The sequence below is a fragment of the Dysidea avara genome, chromosome 6, assembly GCF_963678975.1.
Source record: "Dysidea avara chromosome 6, odDysAvar1.4, whole genome shotgun sequence".
In the NCBI taxonomy this organism is placed as follows: domain Eukaryota; kingdom Metazoa; phylum Porifera; class Demospongiae; order Dictyoceratida; family Dysideidae; genus Dysidea; species Dysidea avara.
In genome coordinates, this window is record NC_089277.1 from 30,950,357 (window position 1) to 30,968,331 (window position 17,975).

Below are 17,975 nucleotides of genomic sequence, written 5' to 3' on the forward strand. Positions count from 1 at the left end.
CTCACCAGTTCTAAGAAATGCAATGGCACCATAGGCCTTCATACTGGCATCTGCAAACACATGTAATTCTACTGGCTGGGAGTATGTTGGTCCAAAGTAAAATCTAGGTATTGTAATCTTACTGGTATCTTGTAGATCCTCAGCTATCTTCCACCATCTGTTTGTGTGTTCTGGGAACAATGGGTCATCCCAAGCGATACCTGATCTCCATAGATCCTGCATTAAAATCTTTGCTTGAATTGTGACCGGTGACAAAATTCCTAAAGGATCATATACCTTTGATGAAAGTTGGAGTACTAAACGTTTAGTGACAGGTAGTGGTACTTCTGTGTTGGATAGAAACTGTTTAGGGGTGAAGCTAATGGTGTCAGTAGCTGTGTTCCACAACAATCCTAATAGGTTTACAGTAACATCACAATCAGCTGTTCCCTCAGCCACTGTAACAGCTTGCAGTTGTGAGCTGTTAGATGCCCATGATCTCAAATTGAATTGGGCTTGTGTCATTATGAATCGGGCTTCTCTGTAATACTTAATAGCTTCTGCTTCGGTACTACATCCACTAATGACGTTATCCACGTAGAGATTCTGCTTCATGTCCTGAGCTACTGGGCTATCCCAAGAATTCAGATGATGATGTAGTGTGGCCATAAGCATAAATGGGGAGCTGGTAGAGCCAAACAAGACAGTTTTAAATCGATAAATTTCAAGGTCACTTTCTGGATCAGATGGTGATGATAACCAGAAGAATCTGGTGTTGTCACGGTCGGACTCATCCAGCCTAACATGTAAAAAGGCCTTCTCTAAATCTGTAGAAATTCCAATGGCATGGGAACGGAAGCGTAGGAGGATAGAGCACATGTCTGTTGTGAAGGATGGACCAGTTAGCAAGCAATCATTAAGACTGGGGTGTCTAGCCTGACGGTAGCTACAATTGTACACGATTCTGATCGGTGTTGTCGAGGAAGCTTTACTAACCGGGTGATGTGGTATATAGTGGACATCCTTGGTAAGGTCTGGTGCAGTTACCTTCTCGATGAAACCTCTTTGTTCTTGTTCCATAATAATTTTCCCATATAGGTGCAGCAGTTCAGGAGTGTGGCTGAGTTTGCGAGCTAAAGAGCGGGTCTTGTTTTTGCAAACTGCATAGTTTGAAGGGAGGGGTGGATATTCTTGTTTCCAAGGAAACTTCACACGGTATGCACCATCCTCTTCTCGCCTGATGCAAGATTGTTGGTATCTCTCCAGAAATTCGTTCTCTACTTCTGCTGTCTCAGGCTGTGTGACATTAGCAGATTCCATCATCCAAAAGGTCGGAGCATTGTTACAGTCAGTAGCTGGTGTGGAAACATGAAACATACTGGCGTTAGTAGTAGGAGCTGGTGGAACAACAAGTGGTCCAGACAGAAGGTAACCTAGTTTGGACTGCATTGCAGTAGGTCCATTACCTCGCACAATGTGGTCACCCACGAACTGCCAGTAATAATCAGCACCAATCAATAATGAGATGTAAAAGTTACTGGATGTTGACACTGGGTTGGCTAGCTGAAGTCCCTGTAAGTGTTCTATGTTTATCAAGTGAGTATGATACCTGTTCTGTAGGGGTGCCGCAATGACTGGGACCAGTAGAACTGATATTGGAATAGATTCACCTGTCAGTGTCTCAACGTTGACTGTAGCATTGTCCAACTGTTTGGTCAGGGTTGGTTCTCCTCCAAAGGTAGAGATATTGATGTGTTCAGTTTGTTGAGGAGATATCATTAGCTTCTTGGCTAGTTGGTTAGACATGAAGGATCTCTGGGCCCCTTCATCGAACAGAATGTGTGCTTCCACTCGGATGCCATTCACACTAACTTGAGCAACTGCAGTTTTCAATAAGCACATAGAATTTGTACGTGTGGCGGGCTCTGGGGGAATAATGGCAGCATTCATTGCAGTGGATGATGGTGTAGTGGTTTCTGTTGTCTGAGATTGTACTGTTGACTGAGGTTGTACTGTTGTTTGGGGTTGAACAGAAGTGTGAGGTTGCACTCTCTCTGTTGTGATAGATGCCTGTGTAGTGACTGGAGTGGTATTAGACTCAGATGGCTTGGTAAATGCACCGCATAAGCTAGTATGGTGCTTCTGTCTGCACAATTTGCATCTCCACTTTGAAGGACACTGTGAAGCCCTATGGTGCCCCAAACAATTAAAGCAGTGTTTCCCCTTCTTAACTAATTCAAAGCGTTTTTGGGGATCCTTAACAACATCACAGCGACCACAAAAATGTGGACCCTTACAAAATACACAGGTGTTCTTACTAGTACCTGAATTAGCAGGTTGGGATTGACGTCCACTTGCACCGGTATGTAGAGTGGTAGTCATTGTAGACTGGTAGGGTTCCATTGTCTTGCACTTGTTGGACAATGATCCACATTCTAAAATAGTGATTTCCTTCCAAATGGCATCTCTTAACTCTGCGATGGTCCATGCCCCAACGCCGTGTTCTCGAACAAGGTTCTTATGTACATCACTTGGTAGCTTTCCCAGAATGATAGGCACTAGCATTGATTCATACGAGTCTTCTGTTTTGCCAAGTGCAGTCAATCCTCTTATGTGGGCTTCTATTGTGTCGTAGAACAACTGCAGACTGGACAAGGACGAGGTGGGACAGTTGGTTTGTGACAGAGCTTGCATGTGTGCCTGTTCGATCTTATGAGACTGACCATATCTCTGTGTAAGAAGGGCTATGGCATGGTCATAGTTAGCATCAGTGAGTTGTAGTCCAGCTATGGCCCTCAGTGCATCACCCTGCAACTGCGCTCTCAAGTAGTTGAACTTCTGCACTTTGCTTAGGGAAGGAGAGTTGTGTACGGCTGCATCAAACGAGTCTTTGAAGACTTGCCACATCAAGGTATCCCCCGAAAAGTGGGGTAAGCTTAACTTAGGTAACCGGCTTACCGGTTCTCTGGTTACTGGTGGTGGCAACGTGGGTACAAACTCTGGAGCTGTTACACTGAGAGTGCGTGCAGGTTCTCTAGTTTTCTCAAGGCGGTGTTTAATCAGACTCATATACTCAATGATGGTGTCCTGTATTTCTTCTGCTTCAAGAATCTCAGTTTCTAATTCCTCTGATGTCTGTATTGATGAGGCGATCTGCCCGTTCAGCTGTTGTAATGTATCCTTCTTCTGGGTTAACTGTTCTAAATTGCTGGTGAGTTTGGCGACTTGAGTGTCCGTCAATGGGGTTTCCGTCTCTAGATTCTCGTCTACTTTCTTAAATATACGAGTAACATGTGCGCGATACGCCGCACGTGATCCCTTTGCACGTTGAGTCTCCTCCATCTCCGTGAATGTTTTCTACAAGGAAAACGACACAAAACAAATGAACACTGTAGGTGAAGCGCTTGCCTTCCGGGGTACCGTTTAAGAAATGCTACGGTACCAAGCGTTTTCGCGAGGGGTTACAAGGTCCGGAAGTAGCTCGTTTGACGAAACGACTCCAGCGTCACAGCACCATGTAGGGAAGGGGAGATGACGCTTCACGTTGATGTGATGTACAGGAGCAGGAGGAGTTGACGGACTACTAACACTACACCAGCACGTGTTGACTCTTCTATTCTTCACGTGACCCAAAACTCAACCCCACAAGCGAAAACACAAACAATTATACAATACATGCCTAGGCCTAATACAATGCTAATAATAATAGTATTATATGGGTTGTAGTTAGTCAATCATCGACATCCATCCATCCACTCAACAAGTAGCCAACAACTAAGTTTCTTGCCATTTTAGGTTTTAAACCAAGGTTGATTCTATCAGCCAAGTTATGAAGTTTACTTGATTTTGATGTTGTAATTTAATTGTTTGGCTTTGTGTTCTCAGTGAAAAATCAAATCTGCTGTCATGGGTCAGCCTTGAAACCGGGTTGGGTCATCTGGGTCATCCAGGTCACATTTTCTCCGGGTCATCCAAGTTCGACCCGGTTTACAAATTATCTGGGTCTGACCGGATTAGATCGCGTGAGAAGTGAAATTGTTTGTTTGACGATGTGGAAACTTACTAATACCATCGCGTAGCTCTTTCATGAGCCACTCCCAGTTATCGCATTACAAACATATGCTCAGCCATGCCTATTTAGGCCACATCAAGACACACGATAGTGTGTCGTGCGGCCCAAGAAGCCGGCGCGCCACACCGTGAGTATATTAACAGGAAGAAAGAAAACGCAATTTTCACACCTATGAAGCTCTGTGATCCCTTATCCGATTGAAACCAAATTTGCTAGAGACGTGCCGACCAGCTAGGGGAGTCTACATACCAAATTTGAAGAAAATCGGTCCAGCCATTTCCGAGATACGAGCGAACAAAATTTCGTTTTAATTTCTTCGTTTTCTTCTTCTTCATTTCGCACACTTGGCAAAATTCGCCATAAAACACGAATGCGTGCTCGGATTGGGCTGAAATTAGGCACACTTAAAGGGCTCATTAAGGCGGATCACCGTACCAACTTTGGTAGGAATCTGATGAACATTCACGGAGTTATTACCGATTATTTGCGTAAAATAAGGTCGAAGGTCTGTCACACCTACAGGGTAAACCCCTTGGAGGAATCAGTTGAAAAATGATATGTAGATGGAGCAACCATCGTAGGAGTGCCTTTTTGTGGTTTGAAAGGAATCGGGATAAAGACCATGGAGATATGACACAAAACCCAACCTGTGTCAAAATTACGCGATCGATTTTTATGAATAAAAAAACTATAAGTTTTCGTGTCTACCAGGCAAACCGCTTAGAGCAATGAACTGAAAATCAGTATGTAGCTGGAATAATCATCATAGAAAGTTTTTGCAGTAGTACAGAAGAATCGGATCACAAATCACTGAGTTATGATTCGAAAGGCAACTACGTGCAGCAAATGCGAGATGGAGATACTCTAATAGAACAGTCACCCTAATAAAGCATTCAGCTGCATGTATAATTTACACAGTTATATTACATTGCAAGTTATTCTGTAGGGAATTCAGCTACAAACAAGTCACCCTGTAGTCAGATCAGCTAGAAGAAGGTACCTAATAGAGAGTTCAGCTACAAAGAAGCCATCATGTAGAGAGTTCAGCTCAAATAAATCACCCTGTAGAGAATTCAGCTACAAACAAATTGCCCTGTAGTGAGATCAGCTAGAAGAAGTTACTTTGTAGAGAGTTCAGTTACAAAGAAACAATCATGCAAAGAGTTTAGCTGCAAACAAATCACCCAGTAGAAAGTTCCGCTATGAACAGATCACACTATAGAGAGTTCAGTTAGAAACAAGTCATCCTGTAGAGAGATCAGCTAGAAGAAGTCACATTGTAGAGAGTTCAGTTACAAACAAACAATCATGTAGAGAGTTCAGCTACAAACAAATCACCCTGTAGAGAGTTCAGCTAGAAACAAGTTACCCTGTAGAGAGTTCAGCTAGAAGAAGTTACATTGTAGAGAGTTCAGCTACAAAGAAACTACCATGTAGAGAGTTCAGCTGCAAACAAATTTCCCTGTAGAGACAAACAAATCACCCTGTAGAAAGATCAGCTAGAAGAAGTTACCTTGTAGAGAGTACAGCTACAAACAAATCACCCTGTAGAGGGTTCAACTACAAACAAGTCATACTGTATAGAGTTCAGCTAGAAGAAGGTACATTGTAGAGAGTTCAGCTACAAAGAAACTACCATGTAGAGAGTTCAGCTGCAAACAAATTGCCCTGTAGAGAATTCAGCTACAAACAAATCACCCTGTAGAAAGATCAGCTAGAAGAAGTTACCTTGTAGAGAATTCAGCTACAAACAAATCAACCTGTAGAGAGTTCAGCTAGAAACAAGTTACACTGTAGAGAGATCAGCTAGAAACAAGTCACCCTGTAGAGAGTTCAGCTAGAAGAAGTCACATTGTAGAGAGTTCAGCTACAAAGAAACTACCATGTAGAGAGTTCAGCTGCAAACAAATTGCCCTGTAGAGAATTCAGCTACAAACAAATCACCCTGTAGAAAGATCAGCTAGAAGAAGTTACCTTGTAGAGAGTTCAGCTACAAACAAATCACCCTGTAGAGAGTTCAGCTAGAAACAAGTTACACTGTAGAGAGTTCAGCTACAAAGAAACTACCATGTAGAGAGTTCAGCTGCAAACAAATTTCCCTGTAGAGACAAACAAATCACCCTGTAGAAAGATCAGCTACCTTGTAGAGAGTTCAGCTACAAACAAATCACCCTGTAGAGAGTTCAGCTAGAAACAAGTTACCCTGTAGAGAGTTCAGCTAGAAGAAGTTACATTGTAGAGAGTTCAGCTACAAAGAAACTACCATGTAGAGAGTTCAGCTGCAAACAAATTGCCCTGTAGAGACAAACAAATCACCCTGTAGAAAGATCAGCTAGAAGAAGTTACCTTGTAGAGAGTTCAGCTACAAACAAATCACCCTGTAGAGAGTTCAGCTACAAGCAAGTCATCCGGTAGAGAGATCAGCTAGAATAATCACCTTGCAGAGAGGTCAGCTACAAAGGAATCATCCTGCTTCATCTTTTCTTCTTCCTGTAGTAAAGAAAAAATGACAGGTTAAAAAGCCCTAAAGCCAGCCATAGGCCGGCTTTGGGGTATACAAATACAAAAAGAAGTGGAATCTAATCCAAAACAGCCAAGCTGTAAAAAAAGAGTGCGGCCCTCAAAAAGGCTATGGTGAAAAAAGATGTGAAATCCAAGGTGGCGGCCAAGAAATGGCTGTGATGGTAGGTTAATGGTAAAAATTTTAATAACAATAATTCAGGTGAATTTGGTGCCGCTTGGTCTTGGCACAAAATTCACCTGAATTGTCGTTATTAAAACTTTTACCATTAACCTACCATCACAGCCATTTCTTGGCCGCCACCTTGGATTTCACATCTTTTTTCACCATAGCCTTTCTCAGGGCCGCACTCTTTTTTTACAGCTTGGCTGTTTTGGATTAGATAAACTTACTTATTAGTTTCTCATCCCTGCCCACATCACCATTTTTCTTTCCTCATCAAGGATTTTTTTGCACCACTGGTGGCAAAGGGAAGCCAATTAGCACCTTATATAGTTGGTTGGTGCCTAGCTAGAGCTGTCTAAGAAAATTACATTTCGAGTCATTTTAGCTAGCTAATTCAGCTATTTAGTTAGTAAAAAAAGAAAAAAATTAAAATCCGCCCTCCCGCACTGCTATTTTGAGTACAGGAGGATGAGAAACTAATAATTAAGTTTATGTGGCCTTAATAGAGTGCAATCTGTAGCACGAAACTGTGTTGGTTGGCTTACATGGAGCTATGCCCACTAATCGATTATTGTAAGAGTTGTATATAGTCAAGCCTTGCAGCAAGATAAGTACTTTTGTGAGCCACACCCACTTCAATATATTGGGAAATTGTAATACTGGGTATGCAAGAAGCCACACCCAATTGCTGTCTGTAAACTCGCAGTAGCTACATGGAACAAAAACCCACTGACTGATTTTAAATTATAGACTTACCGGCTTAGTTATCACATAACTACTCGTTTACTCAACATGAATCGAATGCTCAACATGAAGTGTCGCTCGCTCGAGACTACCCGAAACATAGCTCTTATCGCACGCCTTGGCTTTTAATTAATCCGGGTCACATCTGGGTCTGACCCTGATTGCTATCCAGGTCAGTGGGTCATCCAGGTCAGCAGTAGTGACCCGGTTTCAATGCTGTCATGGGTGATAAGACCAGTTTTCTCAGATCTAATGACACTACTATAATTTAAAATTATATGTAACCCAGTCTGGGTAAACTGGGCTTATCACCTATTTAAAAGTATCGGGAAATGCCGGTTTTAAGTAATTAGTGTGTTGTAGCTTGCTAATGGTTGAAGCTATGTGTACCAAATTTTCACACGTTTTACACCAATTCCTTACCTTCCACAGCACCTACTGTGCAAGTAGCCAACAACTAAGTTTCGTGCTATTTTAGATAGTTTCTAAACTGAGGTTGACTGTATCAGGTGAGCTGCAAAATGGGTGGGAGGAGGGGGGCCTGGATGGCAGGCAAGATGGTGTTCAAAAATTGAAAAGGAAAGCGTAGGGATGAATTAGGCCAAATTTTGGGCCATTGAGGTCTCAAAATTGGCTAAAATAAAAGGAAATTCACAGCAGAGGTACTTATTCAACACCACAGAGCTGTACAGCCACATACAGTCATCCCCAGGCTGACCAGAGCTCCATTACGGCCCCACACTGCATGTACAGATCACCACTGGGCTTGGGAAAAGCATCCATTAAAACCAGGCCACTCAAATCTAGCTGATTTTGATTGTTGAATTAGATAGTTTATTTATGTAGCTTTGTGTCCTGGGTGAAAAATTGAATCTGCTTACATGGACAATAAGACCCGCTTTCTCAGACTGGGTCACATATAACAGGTGTTCTTGATTATAGTTATGTACATTGTAGAAGCTGTTGGCTCCTTTGTTACTGAATGTTAACATCTACTGATCTCGTGGGCTGTTTTTCTTCTTCTGTAGGTTTCCAATCAGCAGAGTACACTGTTTTGCTGGAATTTTACAGCAAATTGCTTGATATATTGCAAGTTAAGGCACTTGCACCTTACTTGGCAGAAGGACATGTGCTGTCACCACCAGATAAAGAACATATAGACACGATTTCTTCACAAAAGAAAGCAGCTGATTTCTTACTTGCTAAAATATTAGCTCTACTGAAAAGTGGCTTTGTGAACCATTCTGTTAGTTTTTATAAACTATTGGATATAGCAAAGAAACATGGAAACAATGAGACGGCACAGTTGTGTAGTGAAATTGAGGTACAGATTATTATGATCAGATCAGGAAATCAAGGGAATAGAAGGTACGTGTGTTAGGCATTGTACATATAACATTGTACATATACCATATGTTAAATGCACTAATGATGCTATTACAAAATGTGACCTGGCCTGCAGAAACAGGTCATGTGGGCACAAACTATACTCCGTCACACTAAAGATCATATCTCAGTATTGGAACAGAATAAATGCATTCTGTAACTAGCATCATAAAGCCAATTAACTGCTTACTACATGCTATAAATTTAATTGCCATAGGATATTGTTATAAAAAGTTATGAGTCAAGGAAATGCAAAAAAGTAGGCAAAAATCATGTGCCAATGCCCTGTTTTTGCAGGCCCAGTCACAAATAACTATGTTGGAAAATCCCAACTTTGGTAGTGAATAATCATAATAATATCTAAGTACGGAGTTTCCGTGTAATACCATTCATCATTCTCTTGTTTCACTACTTTTTTACCTGTTTCCCTTTTAAATGAACAAGTACATGGAATTATAAGTTCCATTAGGGATCATAGAAAAAGATTAAGCAAAGGGTGGTAATTTACACTTCAAGATAATTATACTAGTGGACATTTAACCCCTACTTCATCTATAGCCATGACTGAATTAGAGATTAAACCTCCTCTAGTAATACATCAGCAGTTGTAGGAGGTCCTCTTGTTCTGCTACATTCTTGATGATCCCTAAGAATCCTAATATTTTCTGTTGTGCTTGTATTTTTGAACATTATGATGACTGGTGAAACCACGAATACAGTATTGAAAGAAAGAATGGTGTGAGACATAATCATAGTTAGTTTTGCACATGAAGGTGCAGTTGTGCACCCCAACCATCAATAACTGAAAGTAAAGTGGTCATTATGCTTCATTTTCAGATATTACACAGCTTTGTAAATGAAAAATTGTATGAGAAGTACCTCTGCAATAAATCCAGTCAAATGTGTACAATTTATAATGTGCTGAGCTGAACCCTTAAAAACATTTAATAACTCATGAATAAAATTACACAATTTTTGATACTTGGCTCATTTTTAGTACCTAATAAAACTATTCAAAATCTTCTCATTCAAATATCTGACATAATATTTACAAATATTTTGCCATGTATTTTCTGTGGGGAAAGTGCACAGTCTGTTATGGACTTTCCTAACTTGCAATGGATCCAAACTGCACATATCTGCTCTTGACACTTTTACTGTCACCACTAATCATCTTAGCTAAAATGTTAATTTTCTTGAGAAAAAAATCCATATTTATTTTCAGCTGTTTTATCAGGGTTCAACTCAAAAGAAACCATTTCCTGGTAAAAATCAACAATTTGAGCTTTTAATGAAAAGGAATACTGTAATATGCTTTACTTTCGTATAAAGAAATTTGCAATAAATTTCATGTAAAAGTTTGATTTATGTGAGTGACTGCTCTATTACAGTATCTCAATCTTCCCCAAAGTTCTAACGTGCTAGAAATTTTTGTTCAACTTTTACATACGAAAAATTATTTTACAGCAAAAATCTAATTATGGTAGGTCACAAAAGAGCACACAGGTAAGTCCATGTACATAGGTATACTGCAGCATGCTAAAAGACTCTTGTAGAGGTGATGTGACACTTGACTAGATCAAGCTCATACCGTTAGCCATTATTGAGTTGGAAAGCTTCAGTGAGTCAATCAGTCAGTTGGCCAGTCAAACAGTCAACAGAAATTTCCATTGCATTGAAAAATCATTTAAAAGTAGCTACCTACTTGAAGTTTTTTGGGTTACAATGAAGGCATTTTTGGGCATAATTATGCCTACTGTAGCCTACACTTCCAAGGTGCCATGGATGTCTGATTTGTTGTCAATATTTTGTGAGAGATGGTGCAAGCCTTTGTAATCCTTGGTATACAGTACTGTGTGATTATGTTTGAAATACACTGGTACGTATACAAGTTTTGGCAATTGAATTCATCACTTTGGAAAATGAATTTGTTCCCTTGGTAATTGAATTTGTCATTTTTGGAAATTGATACCATCACTTTAGCTGGTCGTGTTTGCACAAGAATTCATCATAAATTGCATTCAAGAAAGCAACTATAGTAGGACCTCAATTATTTGGATCTTGATTATTCAAATGTTCGATTATCCGAACTAGTATAAGTGACTGCTCTATTAGAATATTTCATCATTAGGTGAACGTTCTATTAGAATAAGTGCATGTTCTATCAGAGTAGTTGAACAGAACTCTGTATATAAAGTCAGTGGGCTTCATTTATCCAAAAAAATTTACTTATCTGAACACATTTATGATTTAACTGGCACACAGGTGTTTGGATAAATATATAAATGGAGGTTCTACTGTACTCACCACAACATGAATCATTTTCACCATACACTTGAGGCACTATATAGAAAGTAATAAGCTGGTTGTACACAAACTTGATTGCTGTTTGGCAAGTTAATTAGGTTGTTCACAAGTGACCGCACCCATCACTATGATGAAGTACAGTAACGAATGTTGCTGAAGAAGTTGTAGTGGATAAATTATCTCGTTATAAGAATCATTTTCTACAATTGTACCTGGACAATTTCTTGTAACAACTGATCTTGTTCACTTGTTTTCTCCAACTAGTAATCTTGTTACAGATGAATTCTAATGTCAAAGTGACAAATTTTGTCGGGGTATGATACTTCTACAAATTACATACACCCTTCCACTATCAAATCACAGATCAACAAATCTCGAGCAATTTTGTCATGCAAATAAATAAACTGCTTGAAAACTTGTCTCATAAACCTATTTCTAAACAACACAAGCTCACAGTGATACAATACTAGTTTTTAATCATGAACTATTGTCCTTCACACCCAGTAATAACCGCTCAAATCACACTACGGTAATCACACATGAAGTTGCAAATCAAGTTTCAAATCACAAATCAGGTTTCAAATCAAGAAATGATTTCATATCATGTAAACATTGCAAAGTGTCACACCCCTCGAATTCAATTGCTAAAGTGACGAGTTGTCAACAAGATGAATTCAATTGCAAATATTATTTTTGATTTCTTCTGGCTATGCCCTTAATGCCAGAATAACATAAGTACTTGTGATCTACCGGCCACAAATCTATTCATGGCACATGTGATAGAAAATATTAATTTTACTGCATTTGTTAATTTTCACTGCATTCCAATCAGAATATGTAATAATATTGTCAAACACTTTTAGTAAGGCAGCTAAGACCTTTTTTGTGCACTTTTGGATAAAAGCATGAAACTTGGCACATAGTTTGTATTCATCATAAAAGTCAATTTTCAGTAGGGAGCCACCTCATATTTGACCTTTTGTGACCTCTACAGGTCAATTAAGCCCACGAAAATACATTATCTTGCATTAACACCAGTTCCACAAATAATAAACCTTAAGTGTTGGGTATCAAATGAAAGCTGAGATTTCAGGGAGTGTAATGAAACCAAAATTACACCTGTAGCACGTACCAAATCATAGATATGTTTTTTACTGCCTATTTTTTAATTTTAAACATGACCTGTGTGAAGGTATTTCAATAGCACAACCTTCTCTTGACTTGATTTTTCATGCCTGCCTGATTTTTCATGCCTGCCTGATTTTTCATGCCTGCCTGATTTTTCATGCCTGTCATTCTAAACATTCCAACACCATAGTCTTCAAAAATTTTAAGAGTGGATTCTGTAAAGTTGTGCTCTACTAAGTCAGGTAAGGTATGTATTGTATGTAAGTTAACAATATTGCAACATACACTCTTAATACAGGATATGGCCTCTAAAAAGTATTAATAATGCTCTGTAATGGCAAACACCATGTGTTAGTGGATATTGAGACTCCCACACCAAAAGAATTGATACAGGGGGCATTAATTGGGAGTTTTGTATACTGTGCCAAGAGAAAAGGGACAGGACTGCAGTGTCCATATGCAGTTAAAAATAAGAAGATGATTACTGGTAGTGGCTATAGGTCTTTAGCGGAACAGCTAATTAGCTTTAATGAGCTTGGTCACATGCCAAACAGCTGGATGATGGTGGTGGTATTGAAGCCACATTGGCAAGGAACCGCGCTGGATGACATAAGTCCTGTCATCTGAAATTTAACCAGACAAAGTTAGAACGACTAAAGAAACAACAAAATAATGAGAAAGTTAGTACACCTCCATCTGTACACACACGTTCAAGTCACAGATCTATTGACCTTAAAGATGACAAGTGTTTTCTGTGCGATAATCCTGGTGGATCTGAAGATCTACACAATGCTTCAACATACAACATTGATGCAAAAGTACGCAAATGTGCCATAGCTTTGAAAGACACTACCCTTCTAGCCAAGCTTGAACCTGGGGACATGATTGCTCTAGAAGCCAAGTATCATTGGAAATGTCTTGTGGATCTATACAACAGAGCTAAGGCACTGGTCAAGAAAAAGATTGTGAGGCTCATTTACATGGAATTGCTTTAGCAGACTTAGTTGCATTTATGGAAGACCTTCGGAAGGAAGATATTGCACCAGTTTTCAATTGACAGATCTTACACAGATGTACAAGAATGGACTTGAACAGCTTGGTGCTGTTGTTGAAGGTTGCATACATTCTTCAAGGCTCAAATACAGGTTGCTGTCAGCACTCCCAGATCTTCAGGCACATCTACAAGGCAATAGTGTCATTCTCAGTTTTAATGAAGATTTTATTGTAGCTCTTACAAAAGCTTGTGATTTTGATGATGATCCAATGCACTTAGTACGTGCAGCGCAAATAGTGCGCAAAGAAATGTTTGAAAAGAAAAATTTGTTTGATGGATTTTTCAAGCACTCAACTGAACAAGAAGCTGTAGCACCATCACTAATGGCCCTTGTTAGAATGATTCTAGATGGCCCTAGCATCAAGCATCCCCTGCATGTCCACCTCGAGGGCTGCTCTTTCCATATCTCAAATCCTTGTGTTCAACAGTGTGAAATATTGTCGAGGCGCAGATTCTGTTAATCACAGTCGTGAACGACATAATCGTGATCGTGAAACGCCACTAGCTTTGTATGTGGCATTTAAGCTCCATGTTGCTACTAGAAAAAGATCTCTTATTGATGCATTTTTCAATCTGGGTATCTGTATTTCATATGACCGCCTTCTGCAGTTGACATTTGATTTAGGCAATGGAGTGTGTTAGCGATTTGAGTTAGATGGTGTTGTGTGTCCTCCAAAGATGCGTAGTGGACTTTTCACAGTAGTAGCAGTTGACAACCTTGAGTACAATCCTAGTGCTACAACAGCAAAAGACTCATTTCATGGCACAGGCATTTCACTCATGCAACATCCTTCCCACACATTCGGAGGTCATGATCAAGGTGTGCTAATCATTGATCAAACTGTTTCTCATGGAAAAAGAATTACTCCGCTTCCTCAGAAATATACTAGTGTACTTCCAGCTGCTTTTAAAACCAAAGAATTTAACGTTCCTCCTGTCAATGGCTCTGTACAACCTACCAATTTCAATGCTACTGATGAGGGAACAAAGGCATAATGGATATGGCTTGAAGTAGTGAAGGAAAATCTCAAGAAGAGCCCATTACAGAAATCTGATTGGATAACCTGGTCTGCCTATCATTTCAACATGCAAACTGCAGTGATTCCACCAGCTACAATCAATGCACTGTTACCCTTGTTCTTAGACAGTGCTCATTCTGTAGCAATGATTAAACATTCAATGGAAATGGTCAAAACTACTGTACAGTATCTCAACCCTGGTCAAACTCCTATTCTTTCTGCTGACCAGCCGTTGTATGCACTTGCCAAGCAGATTCAGTGGGCTTGGCCAAATGATTTTGGAGAAGATCACTTTGTGCTGATGCTAGGTGGTTTGCAAATAGAGATGGCAATTTTAAAGGTAAACATATATGGGTACATACATGTACATCATACATATACATACGTCATGCATACATACAAAACCATACATATGTATGATGTACATAATTCAAATGTATTATGCACACATCATGCTATATCTTCCACACTGGAAAATAACTACACCTATTGTAAACTTAGGTACTAGGAGACTGGCTGGATGGAAGTGGATGGACTAGTGCACTAGTACAAGCAGGCATTGCAGGCACTGGTACAGCTGACTCCTTCATTAAAGTATGCCATGTTGCAAGAACTAGACATGCTCACCAAGTAACAGCTGCAAGTCTCTATGCACTGCTGAAGGAGGCATATGATGAGTATACTTCTGAGTCAGGTTCTCAAGTGACATTAGAGCAATGGTGTTTGGCACAAGCACAGCAAAGCTTAATGTTTAACTACTGGTTGAAATCATTGTCGTTGGAGATTCTGCTACTATTGTACATTAGGTCCATTCGTGAAGGAAACTTTCAGCTTTATATTGAATCTCTGTCAAAGATTACCCCCTGGATGTTTGCACTTGACCATGTTCACTATTCAAGGTGGCTACCTATACACATCCGAGACATGATGTCACTCACTAATAAACACCCCGAAGTTCTAGAAGAATTCCATGCAGGAAAGTTTGTCGTCCACAAAACCATTTCCAAGTTTTCAGCAATGGCTATTGACCAATATCATGAGCAGAATAATGCAACGGTTAAAAAGTCTGGAGGAGCAATTGGATTGACAACTGATCCCTGTGCATTAAGGCGCTGGATGGTGGCTGGACCTGAAGTTGCTCGAATCGTGACAGAGTATGAGGAGTATGCAATAGTGACACATGCAGATGCAAAGCATCTACACCATCAACAGCATCCAAGTGCTCAGCTTGCTTTTCAGAAAGAAGTGCAGTCACTAGTTGTGGTTTTTGAAGGAAACCACAACTAGTGGTTTCCTTCAAAAACATGGAAACCCATGGAAACCCATTCAACATGGAAACCCATTTCAACATGGAAACCCATTTCTTGGAAAGGGCCAAGATTTACTGGTTCTTGATATACGAGATATCGTCGACAGCTCTGTCGGAGAAACAGTGTTAGGAATTGAAGCACTAGGTGCTAATCTGTATGCAAAGTTTGTAGAAGAACGACTTGTGAAATGTGAAAAAGCCATTACTGAACTAATCAGCAAAAACAAGCTAGCGCTTTACAGTAATCATTCAGTCTACTGTCATCCTACGAGGCAGAAGATTCAACTAATGTCATTAAAGAATGATTGTAATCTGTTTTCTAGATTGTACATATCTTGTCAAACTAGAGATGGTGATCTGGACACATTTTTTGCTCATGAAAACCAGGCCACTCCACCATCATTATCAGTCGGTGGTAAACTAAGACAAGGTACTAAGTCAGACCTCCTCTGTTGCCTTGAATTGAAAGAGAAACAGTTATTACAGGCACCTAATGTTGATGCCATACTCCTAGATGGTACTGCTGTCGTTCAAATGCTTAACCCTGGAGGAGCAAAATCTTTTCAAGAATATTCAGACATGGTTTTTACTTCTTATGTGTTGTCCCAGTTGCAGAAGGCTGATAGAGTTGATGTAGTTTGGGATGTGTACATCTCAGACAGTTTGAAAGCAACAACTAGGGAAAAAAGAGGAAAAGGTGTTCAAAGAAGAGTTGCTGCTTCCACGACCCTACCTTCAAAGTGGAAGGAGTTTTTACATCTAGATGATAACAAAACCAAGCTTTTTAAGTTTCTGTCTCAACAGGCTGTAAAAGTTCCAACTGCTGATGGCAAAAGTGTATATGCAACTGATGGCAGCAATGTATTGTGTTCCTCAGCTGATGCTGTTCTAAGTAACTTAGTCCCTTGTTCCCACGAGGAAGCAGATACTCGTCTTTATTTCTCCATGCTGTTGATGCTGTAAGGAAAGGATGCAGAAAGTTGTGTATAAGGTCAGTAGACACTAATGTAGTAGTGTTAGCTATTTCCACTTTCAATGCGATTAATCGTGGCTGGCTTTTGGTACAGGAACAAAATTCCGATACATACCTATTCACGAAGATGTGACTAACATGGAACCAAGAATTTGTTCTACTCTTCCTATGTTCCATGCACTTGCAGGATGTGATACTGTCTCTTCATTCTGCGGCAGAGGTAAAAAGACTGCATGGAATACGGGGAATGTTTACCCTGATGTTACAAGAGCATTTGAGGACCTGCAAATGATGCAAACAGAAATTAGTGAATTAACTATGAAAACTCTGGAACAGTGGGTGGTACTGCTCTATGATCGTACATGTGACATCATGAGTGTTAATGATAGTAGGAAGCATTTGTTTAAACTGAAGTCAAGGAGTCTTGATGATCTCCCTCCTACTCAAGAAGCACTGAGGCAGCACATCAAACGAGCCACTTACCAGTCTATTTGCTGGAAGAGGGCACTAATTCCTATGCAAGACCTTCCTGATCCTGCAAATTGGGGATGGAAAAGAAGTGACACTGTTTGGGAGCCACTATGGACTATTTTATCCGAAGCATCTCGAGTGTGCCATGAACTGATTCATTGTGGATGTAAGAAAGGGTGCACTAGGCAATGTAAGTGCATGAGAGCTGCTCTAAAGTGCACTGCTCTATGCTTCTGTCAGGGAGAATGCCAATAAAACAAATGATAACGTGATTGTAATGCATGCTATTATTTGATTGTATAAAAAACTTTAATATACATATGTTAATATGAAATACATGCTGCAGGTGTAATTTTGGTCTCATTACACTCCCTGAAGTGTCAGCTATCATTTGATACCCAACACTTAAGGTTTATTATTTGTGGAACTGGTGTTATTGTAAGATAATATATTTTCGCGTACTTAATTGACCTGTAGAGGTCTCAATAGGTCAAATCTGAGGTGGCTCCCTACTGAAAATTGATCTTTATGATGAAAACTAACTATGTGCCAAGTTGCATGCTTTTATCCAAAAGTGCACAAAAAGGCCTTTTTTAAAGGCTTAGCTCTCTTACTATTTCAAAATAACTAGATTTGAATTAAGATTCTGCATTATACCACATGACTTGTGTACAAGTTAACTTTGTTTATACACAGATGTACCTTTTATCCTCACTAAGTACTGTAAGTTACAGTTGGTATAAACTAATCAGGTCAATAATTTTTAAAAAGTACTATATATGGTCATGTAATATTTTTTAGGCACAGTTATTTTTATCCTGCAAGTATTTTTATCCTGTACCTATTC

The 17,975-nt window shown here is 39.7% G+C and overlaps 1 protein-coding gene across 1 annotated transcript in view; it reads left to right on the top strand.

Moving 5' to 3' along the window:
* Positions 1-17,975, top strand: part of LOC136258477 (uncharacterized) — a 36,762-nt gene that overhangs the window by 18,246 nt on the left and 541 nt on the right. Inside the window, exon 8 of the mRNA XM_066051787.1 lies at positions 8,510-8,849. Within this exon, the coding sequence (XP_065907859.1) occupies positions 8,510-8,849 (340 nt within the window). The remainder of the gene's footprint in view (positions 1-8,509; positions 8,850-17,975) is intronic.